This window comes from Stegostoma tigrinum, chromosome 7 (genome assembly GCF_030684315.1).
Source record: "Stegostoma tigrinum isolate sSteTig4 chromosome 7, sSteTig4.hap1, whole genome shotgun sequence".
Taxonomy (NCBI): Eukaryota; Metazoa; Chordata; class Chondrichthyes; order Orectolobiformes; family Stegostomatidae; genus Stegostoma; species Stegostoma tigrinum.
The window spans coordinates 87,842,557-87,857,882 of NC_081360.1; the positions used below are offsets into that span (position 1 = coordinate 87,842,557).

Genomic DNA, 15,326 nt, shown 5'->3' on the forward strand with positions numbered 1-15,326 from the left:
TACTTTTCATTTGTCATTGTAATTAGGTCATAATTAACAATATTTTGCAATATTTTCTTGCTTAGAAACGGAGTTTGTTTTTGCTCCTGTAAACCACTTAATCTCTTGAGTTGTACTTCTGGATCCTTTTTTCATGAGATTTGGAACCATTAATACTTTCCTGTTGGCCATTTAAATGTGTGCCGTAGCTGATTAAAGACTGAAGGCATTAAATTCAGAAATTGAATATTAATTATGAATTGCTAACTTTTTAAAGCTTACACTCAAAAAAAAATCATTACCCTGACCTTGGTGAACCCACAGAGACTTCATTCTTGAGGTTCCTGCTGAGATAATTTAATCAGAGATAATGGGAACTGCAGATGCTGGAGATTCCAAGATAATAAAATGTGAGGCTGGATGAACACAGCAGGCCAAGCAGCATCTCAGGAGCACAATTATTTAATGTATTTAAATAATTTAATGTAGTGTTTTACAGATTTCAAAGTGCAAGTTTTGCTCATAATTATGTTTAAAAGTTTGTTCTATTTTAAGTTTCATTATAAAATAATAAATCTGACTTCTCGCAGCTATTAATTTTACCACCAATAATTTTCTTCAGCACTGCTGCCACCACCACCACTGCCAACTTAATTTTACTTTTCTAGATGTCTCACTTAAACTAGCTTTTTGTTGCTTATTTTTGCAGCCGGAAGCAGATCCAGTTCGCCTGGAAAACTTCTTAGTAGCACGTACTCCGGCATGAGTAGTGGACCGCAGAGGGTATCTGTTGCACCTCAAACATCTGAAAAACGCAGCAAAATCCCTCGCAGCCAGGGGTGCAGTCGGGAAGCCAGCCCCAACAGATTGGGCTTGGGTAAGACTTAATTATCCAGTTCACAGTTGTTTACTAATGTACCTTTGAAACTGAGTTTGTCTCTTAGTTTTGAATGGAAGGTGGATTTACATTGGCACATGAATGAATATTACGCTGTAATTACGCTCTTGTCATCCTGCTTCTCGTCACAAACAGGAAGGTGTTATTACTGCATAGCAAGTTTACACAGGCAATTTTCATTATTACGACTTTCCATGTCAGTACTAATAAAAATGCAAAAATACAGCTGAATGCATGATTTTAAAATAGGTACTGAATTGCATCTGTACATCTAGATCTAAATACTTCCCATCCTGTATTTCTGCTCCGTCAGAAGGTTCGACTGATTCTTGACGACTCTTATGAAGCACCACAAATTAACTACTGTTGGTGGCTGGGTATCTGATGTGTATATGCAAATAAAATTGATGAGGAAAAATTACGAAAATATGTAATTTTATTTTTGGACTCTACTGACAAGATTAGGTTTGTACCATTGACCTTGTCTCCCCTACTTTGTAATGATTGGGCTTAATTTATACATTGTGCAACACTGTGCTTTTTATGATTCTTGAAGCACTTTTGTATAGTAATAAAATAAGTTTCTACCTTGTTTTCTCCAGTGTGAATTGTAAAGTCTGTCTGATTTAATGTTGAGATGTATTGAAGCTCGTGGACTCCAGTATTTCAACTCATTTTGCAGTATTGAAATATGTGCAAAACACTCAATGCCAGTATCTGATTTAAAATGACTAAAATATAATGCAATATTTATGATAGACAATAGGTGCAGGAGTAGGCCATTCGGCCTTTCGAGCCAGCACCACCATTCATCATGATCATGGCTGAACATCCACAATCAGTATCCTGTTCCTGCCTTATCCCCATAACCCTTGATTCCACTATCTTTAAGAGCTGTATCCATCTCTTTCGTGAAAGTATCCAGAGACTTGGCCTCCACTGCCTTCTGGGGCAGAGCATTCCATATATCCACCACACTCTGGGTGAAGAAGTTTTTCCTCAGCTCTGTTCTAAATGGCCTACCCCTTAGTTTTAAACTGTGTCCTCTGGTTCTGGACTCACCCATCAGTGGAAACATACTTGCTGCCTCCACAGTGTCCAATCCCTGAATGATAAGACTTTCTTTGGTGTGAGCTAGTCCTTTTTATTGTTTTAACCTTCAAGAAAAATCATCCCTTCCCTCATTTTGTCCTCATCAGTGCAAAACAGGTTCCTGTGGTATATGTGCTGTCACTTATCAGTTTATTAGGCATCAGTATTTGCAATTTGACCCTATCGTCAATCATCAATAACTGAAGAGTGAGAAGAGGTGCTTGGTCTGTAAATTGGCATTAAAGCATGATTTGAAATAGTTCTCTCAAAGTTCGTGCATTTTCATAATCTTATTTGATTTGTTGTGTAAAAGTCAGCATGTTTGGAAATGTGAAACAATTTCTAATCCTCAATTGTAACAAATTAAAAATCATTTTTTTAATATCTAAGTGTACTCTAACTCATGGAAGAGCTTTGATTACAAGAAAAGAAATATAATTATTCACGCTGAGTCCAAATTTGAGTAATTTTGATTCATTAAAAATTATTCACTTTTTGAACCTAAAAGCCCTCTTTCCTCCCCGCTGCACCCGCTTCTTCTCACTCTCTGTCTCTCTCTCTCCTCCCTCACTCTGTCTCTTCCCCCCCCCCCACCACTGTCCCTTCTCTCTTCTCTCCCCCCCCCCCCCCCACCACTGTCCCTTCTCTCTCTCTTTTCCCCCCCCCCCACCACTGTCCCTTCTCCCTCTCTCTCCCCCCCCCACTGCCCCTTCTCCCCCTCTCTCTTCCCCCCCCCCCACTGCCCCTTCTCCCCCTCTCTCTTCCCCCCCCCCACTGTCCCTTCTCCCCCTCTCTCTCCCCCCCCCCCCACTGTCCCTTCTCTCCTCCCCGCCCCCCACTGTCCCTTCTCTCCTCCCCGCCCCCCACTGTCCCTTCTCTCCTCCCCGCCCCCCACTGTCCCTTCTCTCCTCCCCGCCCCCCACTGTCCCTTCTCTCCTCCCCGCCCCCCACTGTCCCTTCTCTCCTCCCCGCCCCCCACTGTCCCTTCTCTCCTCCCCGCCCCCCACTGTCCCTTCTCTCCTCCCCGCCCCCCACTGTCCCTTCTCTCCTCCCCGCCCCCCACTGTCCCTTCTCTCCTCCCCGCCCCCCACTGTCCCTTCTCTCCTCTCCCCGCCCCCCACTGTCCCTTCTCTCTTCTCCCCGCCCCCCACTGTCCCTTCTCTCTTCTCCCCGCCCCCCACTGTCCCTTCTCTCTTCTCCCCGCCCCCCACTGTCCCTTCTCTCTTCTCCCCGCCCCCCACTGTCCCTTCTCTCTTCTCCCCGCCCCCCACTGTCCCTTCTCTCTTCTCCCCGCCCCCCACTGTCCCTTCTCTCTTCTCCCCGCCCCCCACTGTCCCTTCTCTCTTCTCCCCGCCCCCCACTGTCCCTTCTCTCTTCTCCCCGCCCCCCACTGTCCCTTCTCTCTTCTCCCCGCCCCCCACTGTCCCTTCTCTCTTCTCCCCGCCCCCCACTGTCCCTTCTCTCTTCTCCCCGCCCCCCACTGTCCCTTCTCTCTCCTCTCCCTCTCTCTCTCTCCCCCCCTCCCCCCCTCCCCCCCTCCCGCTCTCTCTCTCTCCCGCTCTCTCTCTCTCTCTCGCGCGCTCTCTCTCTCGCGCGCGCCCTCTCTCTCTCTCTCTCTCTCTCTCGCGCTCTCTCTCTCTCGCGCTCTCTCTCTCTCGCGCTCTCTCTCTCTCGCGCTCTCTCTCTCTCGCGCTCTCTCTCTCTCGCGCTCTCTCTCTCTCGCGCTCTCTCTCTCTCGCGCTCTCTCTCTCTCGCGCTCTCTCTCTCTCGCGCTCTCTCTCTCTCGCGCTCTCTCTCTCTCGCGCTCTCTCTCTCTCGCGCTCTCTCTCTCTCGCGCTCTCTCTCTCTCGCTCTCTCTCTCTCTCGCTCTCTCTCTCTCTCGCTCTCTCTCTCTCTCGCTCTCGAGCTCGCTTTCCCCCCACTGTTCCTTCTCACCCTCCTTCTCACCCCACCCCTCCCTCGCCCCTCATCCCAACCTTCTATCTTAAAAAGAAGGGAAATCCAAAACAAAATTTGTTCCTCTGGCATTAGCAGCTCTCCTGCACCTTGCCACAGCAGCCATTGGTGATATTCAGTCTTGTATATACAATTCTAGAATTGGAAGCAATTATGCACATTAATTTGTGTACACTTCTTACCTATTTCTGCAAGATAATGGTAAAGAAGTTTCTTATTCTTTTATCCGTCGTTGCTGAAACTGATTGGCGCAGCGCAAGTCTTGATCATTTGATATTGGCTAACCTAGTAGAGTATGGGATTCGAATTTTGGACCAGGTTTATGCTTCAGTATCTCTTGGTGAAATACTGAGTGATGTATAAATAAGCAGACTGTATCCAAATTAGTACCAACAATAGATCACTCATGGAAGAACTATTTCATTTTGAGAAGTTGTTTAGTTTCTTTTCAGTGGTGGTATGTTGGATAACTTCGTTTTGAATCGGAATGGCCAGTGCTACTTTGAATTTCCCTATTCCTTGTTGGTTACTTAGCTTCCTTTTTAAAAAAAAGACCAATTTGCCATCTACTGAAATAAATAAGCTCAAAATTTCTCACTTTGTTCATTTTTCTCCTGCCTCTAAAGTGCTACAGGATCAAGTGCCTTGCAGCTGAGAAGATGCAAGTTACCTTGTTGGCAGTCTATTTGTTACATGTTTGGCCATCCACCACTTGCTGTTTGTTTGGTCTGAAGCCACTGACAGCTGCCACCACCTTTCCCACTTACTGTTCACAAAACTATGCTTGGATTTGTTTTGTTGTTTCTCTTTTCCATGCCTGCATGAAGACAGCTGAACTGTTCATTTCCCGTTGTGCAATGCAGTCCTTGTGTTTCATTGCCACATGGTGCAGCTTGTGAAGTTTTGTCACTGAACTGGCTTACCAACATTAGTTTATTATGAAATGTTAAGATGACATTATAAATAATGGCGTTTTATTTTAAAAGAAGCATGAATATATTTCTTAGATCTCCTTCTACCAAAATGAGGGGAAAGGGAATGCTTATCACTAAATTGACGCCAAACTTTCAATATTTTGTCTGTCTTCTACCTGATCCTTTTTGTAACATTTTAAAGAAGTGGTTATTGGCACTATGACAACACTTGCTCGTGTTTAAAATAGTCAGACCTTGGATGTTAACAATATGAATATTGTAGAACCTTTCAGTTAAAATGCTGTTGTAATGAACTTCACATTTTTACCACTCTTCTCAACTCATGCTAGCACGGAGCAGCCGTATCCCTCGACCAAGTATGAGTCAGGGATGCAGCCGCGATACGAGCCGTGAGAGCAGTCGAGATACAAGCCCTGTTAGAGGCTTTGCTTCACTTGGTGAGTACGAAGAGGCATTAGAGCCGTTATGGCTAGCCCTGCCTTGCCTTTTGACCTCTTGAGGTAACAGCTGTGAGGCAGTTGTCTTGCTGTCTCTTTTTGGGGCTTTTGGTATTTCTCTTTTTGGTTTCCTTTTTCTTCGCCCCTTTCCTCTGTTGCCTTGCATGCTGCTCCCTCTGCCGGTATGCAAGCCTGAAAAAGTTTGCTTCTGCACAGTGTTTTGACACAATTGGACTTAATTGCAGCGTAGTTGAGTTAATATTTTCTGCTGTTTTTCAATACATGATGCTCTGATTATTATACTTTGATGTAAGTCTTTAATATTTAATAGAAATGGAACTTCTACTTGTATGAAAGGTGAGCCTGTGCTTACATGATGCTTCAGGTATTAATTTCCAAAGAATAGCAAGTTTACTTGCACAATTATCTGCTACAATTGAATTGTAATTTCGTTTTCCACTGATCACATTAAACTATTTGTAAATAGTCATTGAATAATTCAGGTGGTGTAACATACTTGAAAGGTACAAATGGCCATTTTGTTCAGTACATACAAAGGTTATCCCAGTTTCATTGTGGGGAGAAAATAAAGTCATATTACTTTACTGATTTGGGTTCTGATTGAGAAGCCCTGAACTTAGTACTGACGTGACAGGCCTGGATTGTATTCAAGCAACAATTGAGAATGGAATGTAGCTTAATAAAAAGGATATAGTAATATCAGAACTATTGTAGTCTATCATACTGTTCATAGGTAGCAAAAATTAGATATTGCTTATGTTCTTGGTGCTTTTTGTAGATCTGTGCTTTTTTGGGATGGGGGAATTTGCGTGGTTAAACCCAGTTTCTCCAAATATGTTGAAAATACCCAATTTTGTTATGAATTAAAAATTACAAGGAACAGTCAAGATGCGAAGTAAAACATCATGTTAGAAAGGAGAGGACTCCCTACCAAGTTCAAGGTATTGAGCACTGTTAATGATTAAAACAGGTGCTGATGTAAGTTCAAATAGAACATATTTATTTATAACTCAACTTTAAATAGGAAAGTTAATTTAAGGGGAAAAGTGGAGTTGTACTTGGTGAATTATATTAGAACAACCAGGAAAGAGTCAGATTTTGGAGTGTCAGAGATTTTACAAACTTATTGTGATCCACCCTGTCCACACTAGTCATCAAATATCTATCTATCCTAATCCCATTACCCAGTGCTTGGCCTGTGGTGGGCACCTCAGTAATTGTAATGTCTTGATACTGCACTTGGTCCATCTCATTGAGACACAAGGAAAATATTCTAAGTCCTTGAAGCTGTGCAGAGTAGCACCATGATGTCAATCCTTCATGATTGTCGAGTCCATTATGAGACTAGAAAAGATCAGACATTTTAGTCTGTGTGGTGGAATCAGAGAGACTGCTTTACAAAAGTATATGCAGGTTAGAATACAAAACCTAACTCCAGAAGTCTGCAGAAAATTACACCATAAACAAATTTAACCAACTGGTATCATGGACACAAGTGGAATTTGGTTCATTTTTTAAAGAACTCATGAATGTTAAAGAATACAAAGCAAATTTGACAATAGCTTTAATCATATTCTGAATGAGTAAACGGTTGATCAGGAGTTGGTGAGCTGATAGTCATGTGTCTTGACTAGTAATTCAGAAGGGGAAGGCAATGGCCTGGTGGTATTATTGCTGGACTATTATTCCAGAGATAATGTTCTGGGACCTGTGTTTGAATTGCATCATGGTGGATGGCGGAATTTGAATTCACTAAATATCTATAATTAAGAATCTAGTGATGACAGTGAATTCATTATTGATTTGTCAGAAAATATCCATCTGGTTCGCTAATGTCCTTTTAGGGGAAGGAAACTGCCATCCTTGCCTCGTCTGGCCTACATGTGACGCCAGACCCACAGCAATGCGATTGGCTCTTAACTGACCTCTGGGGTATTGGGGATGGGTAATAAATGCTGCCTAACCAGCGATGCCCTCATCCTATGAATGAATAACGGGGGGGGGGGACTCAGGTTAATGCTGCATGGAACAAAGGTTATAATCCCATTATGATGGATGGTGAAATTTAAAAGCAATAAATTAATAAATCTGGAATTAAAAGCTAGTTTGAATGGATTGTCATAAGTTACTAAGATGTGGAGTAAGAGCTGGAGTACAGCCCTTGGTCATTTTGAGAAAAACATGGCCGATCTGATTGTCATGCATTTCTACCCATCCGTGATAACACCTTCCTTCATATGACAACCAACCCATTCCAGACATTAGTCTAGTGAACCTAAGCCTTGTAAACCTACCAACATTTGTCAAGAGATAATGGGAACTGCAGATGCTGGAGAATCTGAAATAACAAAATGTGGATGAACACAGCAGACCAAGCAGCATCTTAGGAGCACAAAAGCTGACATTTTGGGCTTAGACCCTTCATCAGAAAAAGGGGATGGGGAGAGGGTTCTGAAATAAATAGGGAGAGAGGGGGAGGCGGATCGAAGATGGATACAGGGGAAGATAAGTGGAGAGGAAGCGTGGAGGCGGATGCGGTGGAAAAACTGCTCCATGTCCAAACGTGACTGGTGTTCGTTGATGTGTGGGTGGAGGGGGACAAAGGTGAATCCCTTGCTGAAGACTGACATTCGTTCTCCGTCAGGGGGAGGTCTGGAGGGATGGTGAAAATTCGGCAGGGCTCAGTGTGGCTGACTTCTCTGGGGTTGCTGGCTGTGGGTGGATTTGTCAAGTTCACTAATATCCTTAAAACAAGCAAATCTGCCTTATCTGGTCTTGCCTATCCATGCCTCTAGACTCTCAGCAATTTCTTAAATGTCCTTTATACAAATGCCACATAAACCACACAGTTTAACAGTAGTTGGGGAATGCCAACTAGTCTTGACTGTTCTAGCAATAACCACATGCCTCAAAAGAATAAATAAAACCCATAACAATTTTCTGATTGAGTCATGAAAGCCCATTTGAGAGGCATTTATCTTTGGAAATGCTACAGGTCTCTGTGAAGGGATGAGATAAATAGAAAAAAAGACCTGCATTTAGTATTACCATATTGTCACTCAGTCATCCAAGAATATTTCTGAATTGCTCTAAGTTTTTATGTTGATGGATATGGAAAACAGTTTCCCTTACTTGCCTGTGTAATCATTGTTACAACATGGATGTAGAGAGCCAGATCACTTTAGCCTTTACTGCTCAGTATATGCAATACAACAAAAATTCAAAGATCCCCAAAGTTGACCCAATGTTTCCTCACCAGAATTCTTGAAAAACCAACCCCAGACTCTTAAAATAATCAAATCAAGTTACTGGGTTGGTAGCTTAAACACAAAGCTCAACAACTTAATGAGGATACTTTATCACAGTGAAATTGAAAAACAAAGTAACCTAATGTCTGTTCTAAACCCACCTTTGTTTTCAGAGATAGTGGGAACTGCTGGTTCCATATTAAGCAGATGTTCACTTGCACATCTGCCGATGTATACTGTATCCACTGTACCCGGTGTGGCTCCCCCTACATCGGGGAAACCAAGCGGAGGCTTGGGGACCACTTTGCAGAACACCTCCGCTCGGTTCGCAATAAACAACTGCACCTCCCAGTCGCGAACCATTTCCACTCCCTCTCCCATTCCTTAGATGACATGTCCATCGTGGGCCTCCGACAGTGCCACAATGACGCCACCCGAAGGTTGCAGGAACAGCAACTCATATTCCGCTTGGGAACCCCGCAGCCCAATGGTATCAATGTGGACTTCACAAGCTTCAAAATCTCCCCCTCCCCCACTGCATCCCAAAACCAGCCCAGCTCATCCCCTCCCGGCACAGCAGCACAAAACCAGCCCAGCTTGTCCCTGCCTCCCTAACCTGTTCTTCCTCTCACCTAGCCCCTCCTGCCGCCTCCAAGCCACACCTCCATTTCCCACCTGCCAACCTCATCCCGCCTCCCTGACCTGTCTGTCCGTCCTGCCCGGACTGACCTATCCACCTCCCCACCTCTACTCTCCTTTCCACCTATCTTGTCCTCTATCCATCTTTGGTCCGCCTCTCCTTCCCCCCCCCATTTATTTCAGAGCCCTCTCCCCATCTGCCTCTCTGATGAAGGGTCTTGGCCCGAAACGTCAGCTTTTGTACTCCTGAGATGCTGCTTGGCCTGCTGTGTTCATCCAGCTTCACACTTTGTTAACTCAGTAGGAGTCGCCTTGTGATGTAACTGAAGGAAACATTTGCATAACCAGGCGAACACTTAATGCTAGGCATTGTGTTTATTGATGCAGCATGGTTGTTGTCCTTAGCTCAGGATTCTGGTGATGCCTTGTGCATGCGCTCTCCACCCCTACCTCACCCTCTCTCCCCCTCACCCCCCCTTCCCCACCCACTCCCCCTTTCTTGATTGCTCCTTCTCTGTAGTGTTACTTTATTGTCTTCAAATTTAGAATGCAATTGTTTTCCCACACAAGAAACATCTTTCTAGCATCTGTTTAAATTAATGATGCTGGACATTTTATAAGGCGTTTTAATGTGTAAGGGTGCAGTGTTGCTGGAACTTGTTAATTCAAACTTTTAATGGCCTTTGTAGTGTTGCTTTGCAATAAAACAACAAAGTATACTGTCAAATGAAGATTTGTTGACAGTCTGAGTCAGTCACATGGTGCATTAGCATCCTACGTTGATTGCAATTAAGCAGAATAGCATAGTAGTCAGTTAACAGGTGAAGACACTGATTACTTGATCATATTTAACTAAGTATAAACATGAATATTCACTGCCTTCATGCCTTCAGACTGAAAATGACTGGGCATTTAATGCTCCTTACTATTTTTTTGATTTAATTCAATGTTTACAATTCTGAATTCCCACTATTTGCACGTCTTCAGTTAGTTGAAAAAAAAAGGTGCTTCTGTTGCAGTGATAGTGTCCCTACCAGGAGGCCTCAGTTCCAGTCTCACTTGGCCTGGCAATCTGTACCAACATTTGAAATGATGGGGAGCATAGATAGGGTAGACACAAAGAGACTCTTCCCCATGGTGGAGGGATCAGTAACGAAGGAATATAGATATGAGTTAAGGGGCAAGAGGTTGAGGGAATGTGAGGAGCACTTTTTTAATCCTCTGATTCCCACCTGGGAATCATTCAGGTGAGTAATGCTGGAAGTCCTCAACCTTTTAAGAAGTATTTAGGTGTGTACTTGTGATGCCAAGGATAAGTGCTAGAAAGTGGGATCAGAATAGTATTCCAGTTAGAACAGTGGTTATTTTTGACTGGTGCAACTTGACGGGCCAGACGGCCTTTTTCAATGCTGTAGACTTGTATGACTCAGAAGCTGGATTCCCTCCTGGTTGATCTCCATGGCTACTTACTATCATGTTCACATGTAGTGGCTGCCCCACAAATTTTTTTTGTTCAGTTAAGGATGGGGGTGAATGCATAGGTTGCTTTCATCCAATATTCCCAGTCTTAAATCTCCTTTTTAAGTACTTTCCATTCTTGATCTTTTCATAAATGTATCTCTGCAGGTGCTAGATTACCTTTTCTGACCACTCATCACTAGATAGCTTATATTTTCTGATCCCACTAGTGTCATTGTAACCTACAAACAATGTGCTGATCATGCTCTTGTTTGTTAAAGATGATATTTGACTCTTTCCTATATTAAGTCTGCATGTTAGTTTTTGTCAGTTATATGTCATTTCTAACTTGGGTGAGTTGTGCTGTACAAAAAATGGTTTCTTCAGATCTACTTTATTAGAGTATTATTGTTTCCTTGTTACACCTTGAGTACTCTTTTCTCTTCAATTTGATGTGGGTGATCTACACAAATGTTTCCAGGTTTTAGTTTTTCTCTAGGGTTTCAGTTTCCCCTTTGCATAATTTGTGGTGTTCTTTTTATTATTCTGAAGAACAGTTGAGATGCGCACTTTTTTAATACAGTTTGATGCTGCCTAGTAAGCCACTTCATTCAGTAACATTAAAATAATATTATGCTGAAAATAATTTTTTAGCTCATAGAATCCCTACAGAGTGGAAACAGGACCTTTTTTGCCCAACAAGTCCACTCTGACCAACAATGTATCCCACCCAGACCTATACCCCTAAAAACCCACCTAATCTACACCTCCCTGCATACTGTGGGCAATTCAGCATGACCAACTCACCTAGTCTGCACATCTTTGGACTGTGGGAGGAGACTGCAGCACCTGGTGGAAACTCATGCAGACACTGAAAATGTGCAAACTCCACAGCCACCCGAGAGTGCAATTGAACCTGGGTCCCAGGCGCTTTGAAGCGGCAGTGCTAACCACTGAGTCACTATGCCGCCCCAGTTCTCCCTTCATCTGCATCCACAAGATGGACCGATATTACCAAATGTTTTTCCTGTCAGGCCTGTAACTGCTCCAATCCAAACTTCTCACACTTTTACTTCAATTTTGATCATTATGACAGTTTTCACTGTTTTAACTCTATCCTGACTGTCCTAAGGTTAGTTTCTCTATGGACTTTGTAAGTACCTTGGTTTTACAAATGTTTTCACACACTGGCTGCATTAACCATTATTATGTCATACTGTATGGTAGGCAAGTGCACATGACTAAAACATTTTCCTTAGCGCAGTATTTTATATCCTTTTAAACTAGCTTATTTCTGGACACTTACACACTATACATTACTGACCCTCATGTAATTTCTCAAAAGATTTTGAACTCTACCCTGTTTTTACCACGAATGGTCCTGATGCCTCAGGTGCTGCTCCAAACATCAAATCCTTTAAAGCATAGAAAGGTACAAACATTACCAAGAGGAAGTTATCAGTTTACTAGTCTCATCTAATGTTCCCTTTCACTAAAATATGCATCGATATACCACTTTGACATTCGACTGAATTACGCCAAGATTAGTTTTTCCAATTGGTGCATTTTTTCCTGTCTTCGTTCTACCCTCAAGCACTACTCATTCAATTTTACTCATCTCACTATTTAAGATCTCCTTCACGATCTCAAAAAATTTTTTGTCCTATTTAAGTACTATCATAATTTTAAAACGGAAACCAAACATTTCATTTGGTTCCAGGTACTAATATAATTGGTTTGGTTTTTTTTCCCTGAGATGATATTTCATCCGACTAAATTGCACTACACATTTCGTGTCTCAAAATTATCCAAATTCAAAAATCAGTGTTGTTTACTGACAGACTCTTATTACTCGTGTATTTCTTTTGAATGGAAATGTTAATAGTATTTTTTCTATGCAGTGAAATCACCTGAGACTGTATGCGTCTGTTTTTATTGTTTTCCTAGAATCGGACAATGATTTCCTTTTTAAATGTTTTAGAAATCCAATTCATTTGAAGTCAATGTAATTCTTCATTTCTTGTGCCCAGGTTTGATTGTTTTGAAATGTTTGTTCTTGACCATTTAACCTGTCCGTCTTCTCTCCCATCTATCCACCCCAGCCATCCCACTGACCAATCCCCACCACTCCCTACCTGCATTCACCTATCACCTTCCCCAGTCCCATCCCTTCTCTCTATTTACTAGCTCCCTTCTCCCTCCCGTTTCTGAAGAAGTGTCCCTGCTTCTCTGCTGCCTGACCTGTGTTTCTCCAGCACAAAGCTGTGTTGTCTCTTGTTCTTTATATTTAGTTTTTTGCAGGATAGCTTCTATTCCCAAGGACTTTTTTGTTTCAGAAAATAACAAATGGCCTGAATGGTTGCGGCCAATTCTCCTTGAAAAGGACAAAGCAATTTTTAGTCCGTAACTATACTGTGACATTTGAAAGTCTGCAGGTGTATTCCCAAATTCTTGAAATCACCAGAAATAATTTTGCACTTGCAGCAGCTGTTTGCAGAGAGGTCACTAAAATTTTGAAAGATTAGGATAAGGTACACAAGCAGATACCTACTTCTCAGTGTCAAGGATTTAGCAGCTTTCCATACAAGATTAAATGAGTGGCTCAGAGTTTCGCCGTTCACCTGATCAGCATCCTTACCTCTGGATTGACCCCCCCCCCCCGCCCCCCGACCTTTTCCACTTGTCGGCTAAGGGTGTGATTATGATCTATAGAAAGCACTCCACTGACATGAAAGCATAGCAGTGAATACATTGTTGTCATTTCAACAGCACTCCCCTATCTTGGCATTGTCACCAGCAAGAGGAACAGGAGCAGTAACATTTTGGGGATGCCATAATCTCCAAGTTGAAACCTAATTTGACTTGGTATATAGTTGTGTTCCTTTAGCATCGCTGAATGAGAATTCTGGAATTCCATATCTAACAACCATGATGGAATCATTATGAGCATAATGATTCCAGCAATTTGTTGGCGTAGTCCTCCATTATTTTCCCTGAGTAACTAAGGCTGACTTACTTCTGTTATCCATGTGCTGATAACGCTTTTGTCAACTCTGGTAGCAGATCAGCAATTACAGACCAGACCTAACTCCCTCCAAAGTGATCTTTTAAATTTTCAACTAGCTACATCACTAATCTCCAAAATGACTCGTGGCCTAGCTAAGTCTTTGGTTTGACAATGAGGACAATGCAAAACAGTAAGAAACACAACATTCTGTTCACCAGCAGTATACTCCAAATTTCCAAACAGCTTTGAATATTTTGGCTTTGCTGCTTTTATTCTGGGCTTAACGATTGTGTGGGTGCCGAGATGAGGTGGGGGTGGTTGATTATGGTGGGTGTGTCTGTGTGTCTGCTACTTGAGTCATGAGACTGGCATCACAAAGCCTTATAGCTAGCAGCTAAACCTTAGAATAGTCTTGCTAGATTAGTTGAAGTGAACCACTGTTAAGTGATTTTTTTTTCTTCTGCCACCTCTTTCACACCACTGGTCTCATTGAATCTGGCAAGTTTATTCCAGGGTTGCTGACAGCTGCACGAGATTCATGCATGAATGAACATCCCCTTAAATTCTGTGTAAAAGTAACTAAAGTGTTGGATACTTTTACAGTGTTGTGTAGGAAATCTGGAAAAATACTGCTTTGGATTGCTGTAAGAATAATGACTCTGGATTATTCAGAATTCTCAAAGCAAATAGCAATGAACATTGTCTAATCCTGCACTTTACAATTAAACATTTGTAAAATTTTGTCTGTCTTTAGTTTCTGGAATGTTTCTAGAGTGAGATGTACAAGAAGGTTTGATTGTTAATTTTGTTTTGCTGTAATATACTTAATTCATTTGTAAATGTGCTGTTCCATTTTCAAAAATTCAGGAATTCATTCATCTTCAACTTATTCCAAGTGTACATCCTTTCTTTTGCAAGTAGGAAAAATTCCTGGTTATATATGGGTTAAAGTCCCGGTGACATGTATGTACGTCAGGATTAATTTAGCGTTCATCTTGTGGGTGGCATTGATTTTTCTGAAAACAAATGGAACTAATTATAAACTCTGTACATATGAATTAATATCGCTCCTCAAGGAACATACATAGTCCATTGAAGTGCAAGCTCGCAGCATCATCCTACATTGTTTGCTGAATGTCCTGTATTTCGCCCTCGAATGTTTGGTATTCAGCTTCATGATGCACCATGAGCTAAATTTGCACCAAATCTTTTAACTACATTCTGTTAAAGAGTATTACTTTTGGTGAAGACATAACAGACATTTATTATTTGAGATGCCACTTTAACTGGAGAGTTTATTTCCTGTAGGCATGTTTACTCTTGCTGTTTTCGTACATGTGCCCAATAATGAAAAAGTTACAAATTTATTTAATTGGGAACATTTTTCTCTGTTGAAAACAACAATGTGAGCAGAAAATATTCCTGTAGCACCTTGATTGAGTGCTTTTTTAAAAGAGGCCTGAATTCTTTAGAACTGACTACCATTGGTACCTGTGTAGCTAAAAGTTTTATATGTGAAAATTTGTTAACTCAGGGTGTTACCATTCATTTACTTCCAGCTTCTCGCCGGCACTCAAGGTCCACCAGTGCACTCTCCACTGCTGATTCAGTTGGGCAGCCAGGTGAACAAGTGTTGTTTGCATGCTTGTTCTAATT

General features: G+C 42.0%; 1 protein-coding gene across 1 annotated transcript in view; it reads left to right on the forward strand.

Annotated features, from left to right (window-relative positions):
- Positions 1 to 15,326, forward strand: part of clasp1a (cytoplasmic linker associated protein 1a) — a 287,369-nt gene that overhangs the window by 186,057 nt on the left and 85,986 nt on the right. The window contains exons 24-26 of the mRNA XM_059647511.1: positions 689 to 856; positions 5,190 to 5,297; positions 15,230 to 15,292. Coding sequence (XP_059503494.1) covers positions 689 to 856; positions 5,190 to 5,297; positions 15,230 to 15,292 — 339 coding nt within the window. The remainder of the gene's footprint in view (positions 1 to 688; positions 857 to 5,189; positions 5,298 to 15,229; positions 15,293 to 15,326) is intronic.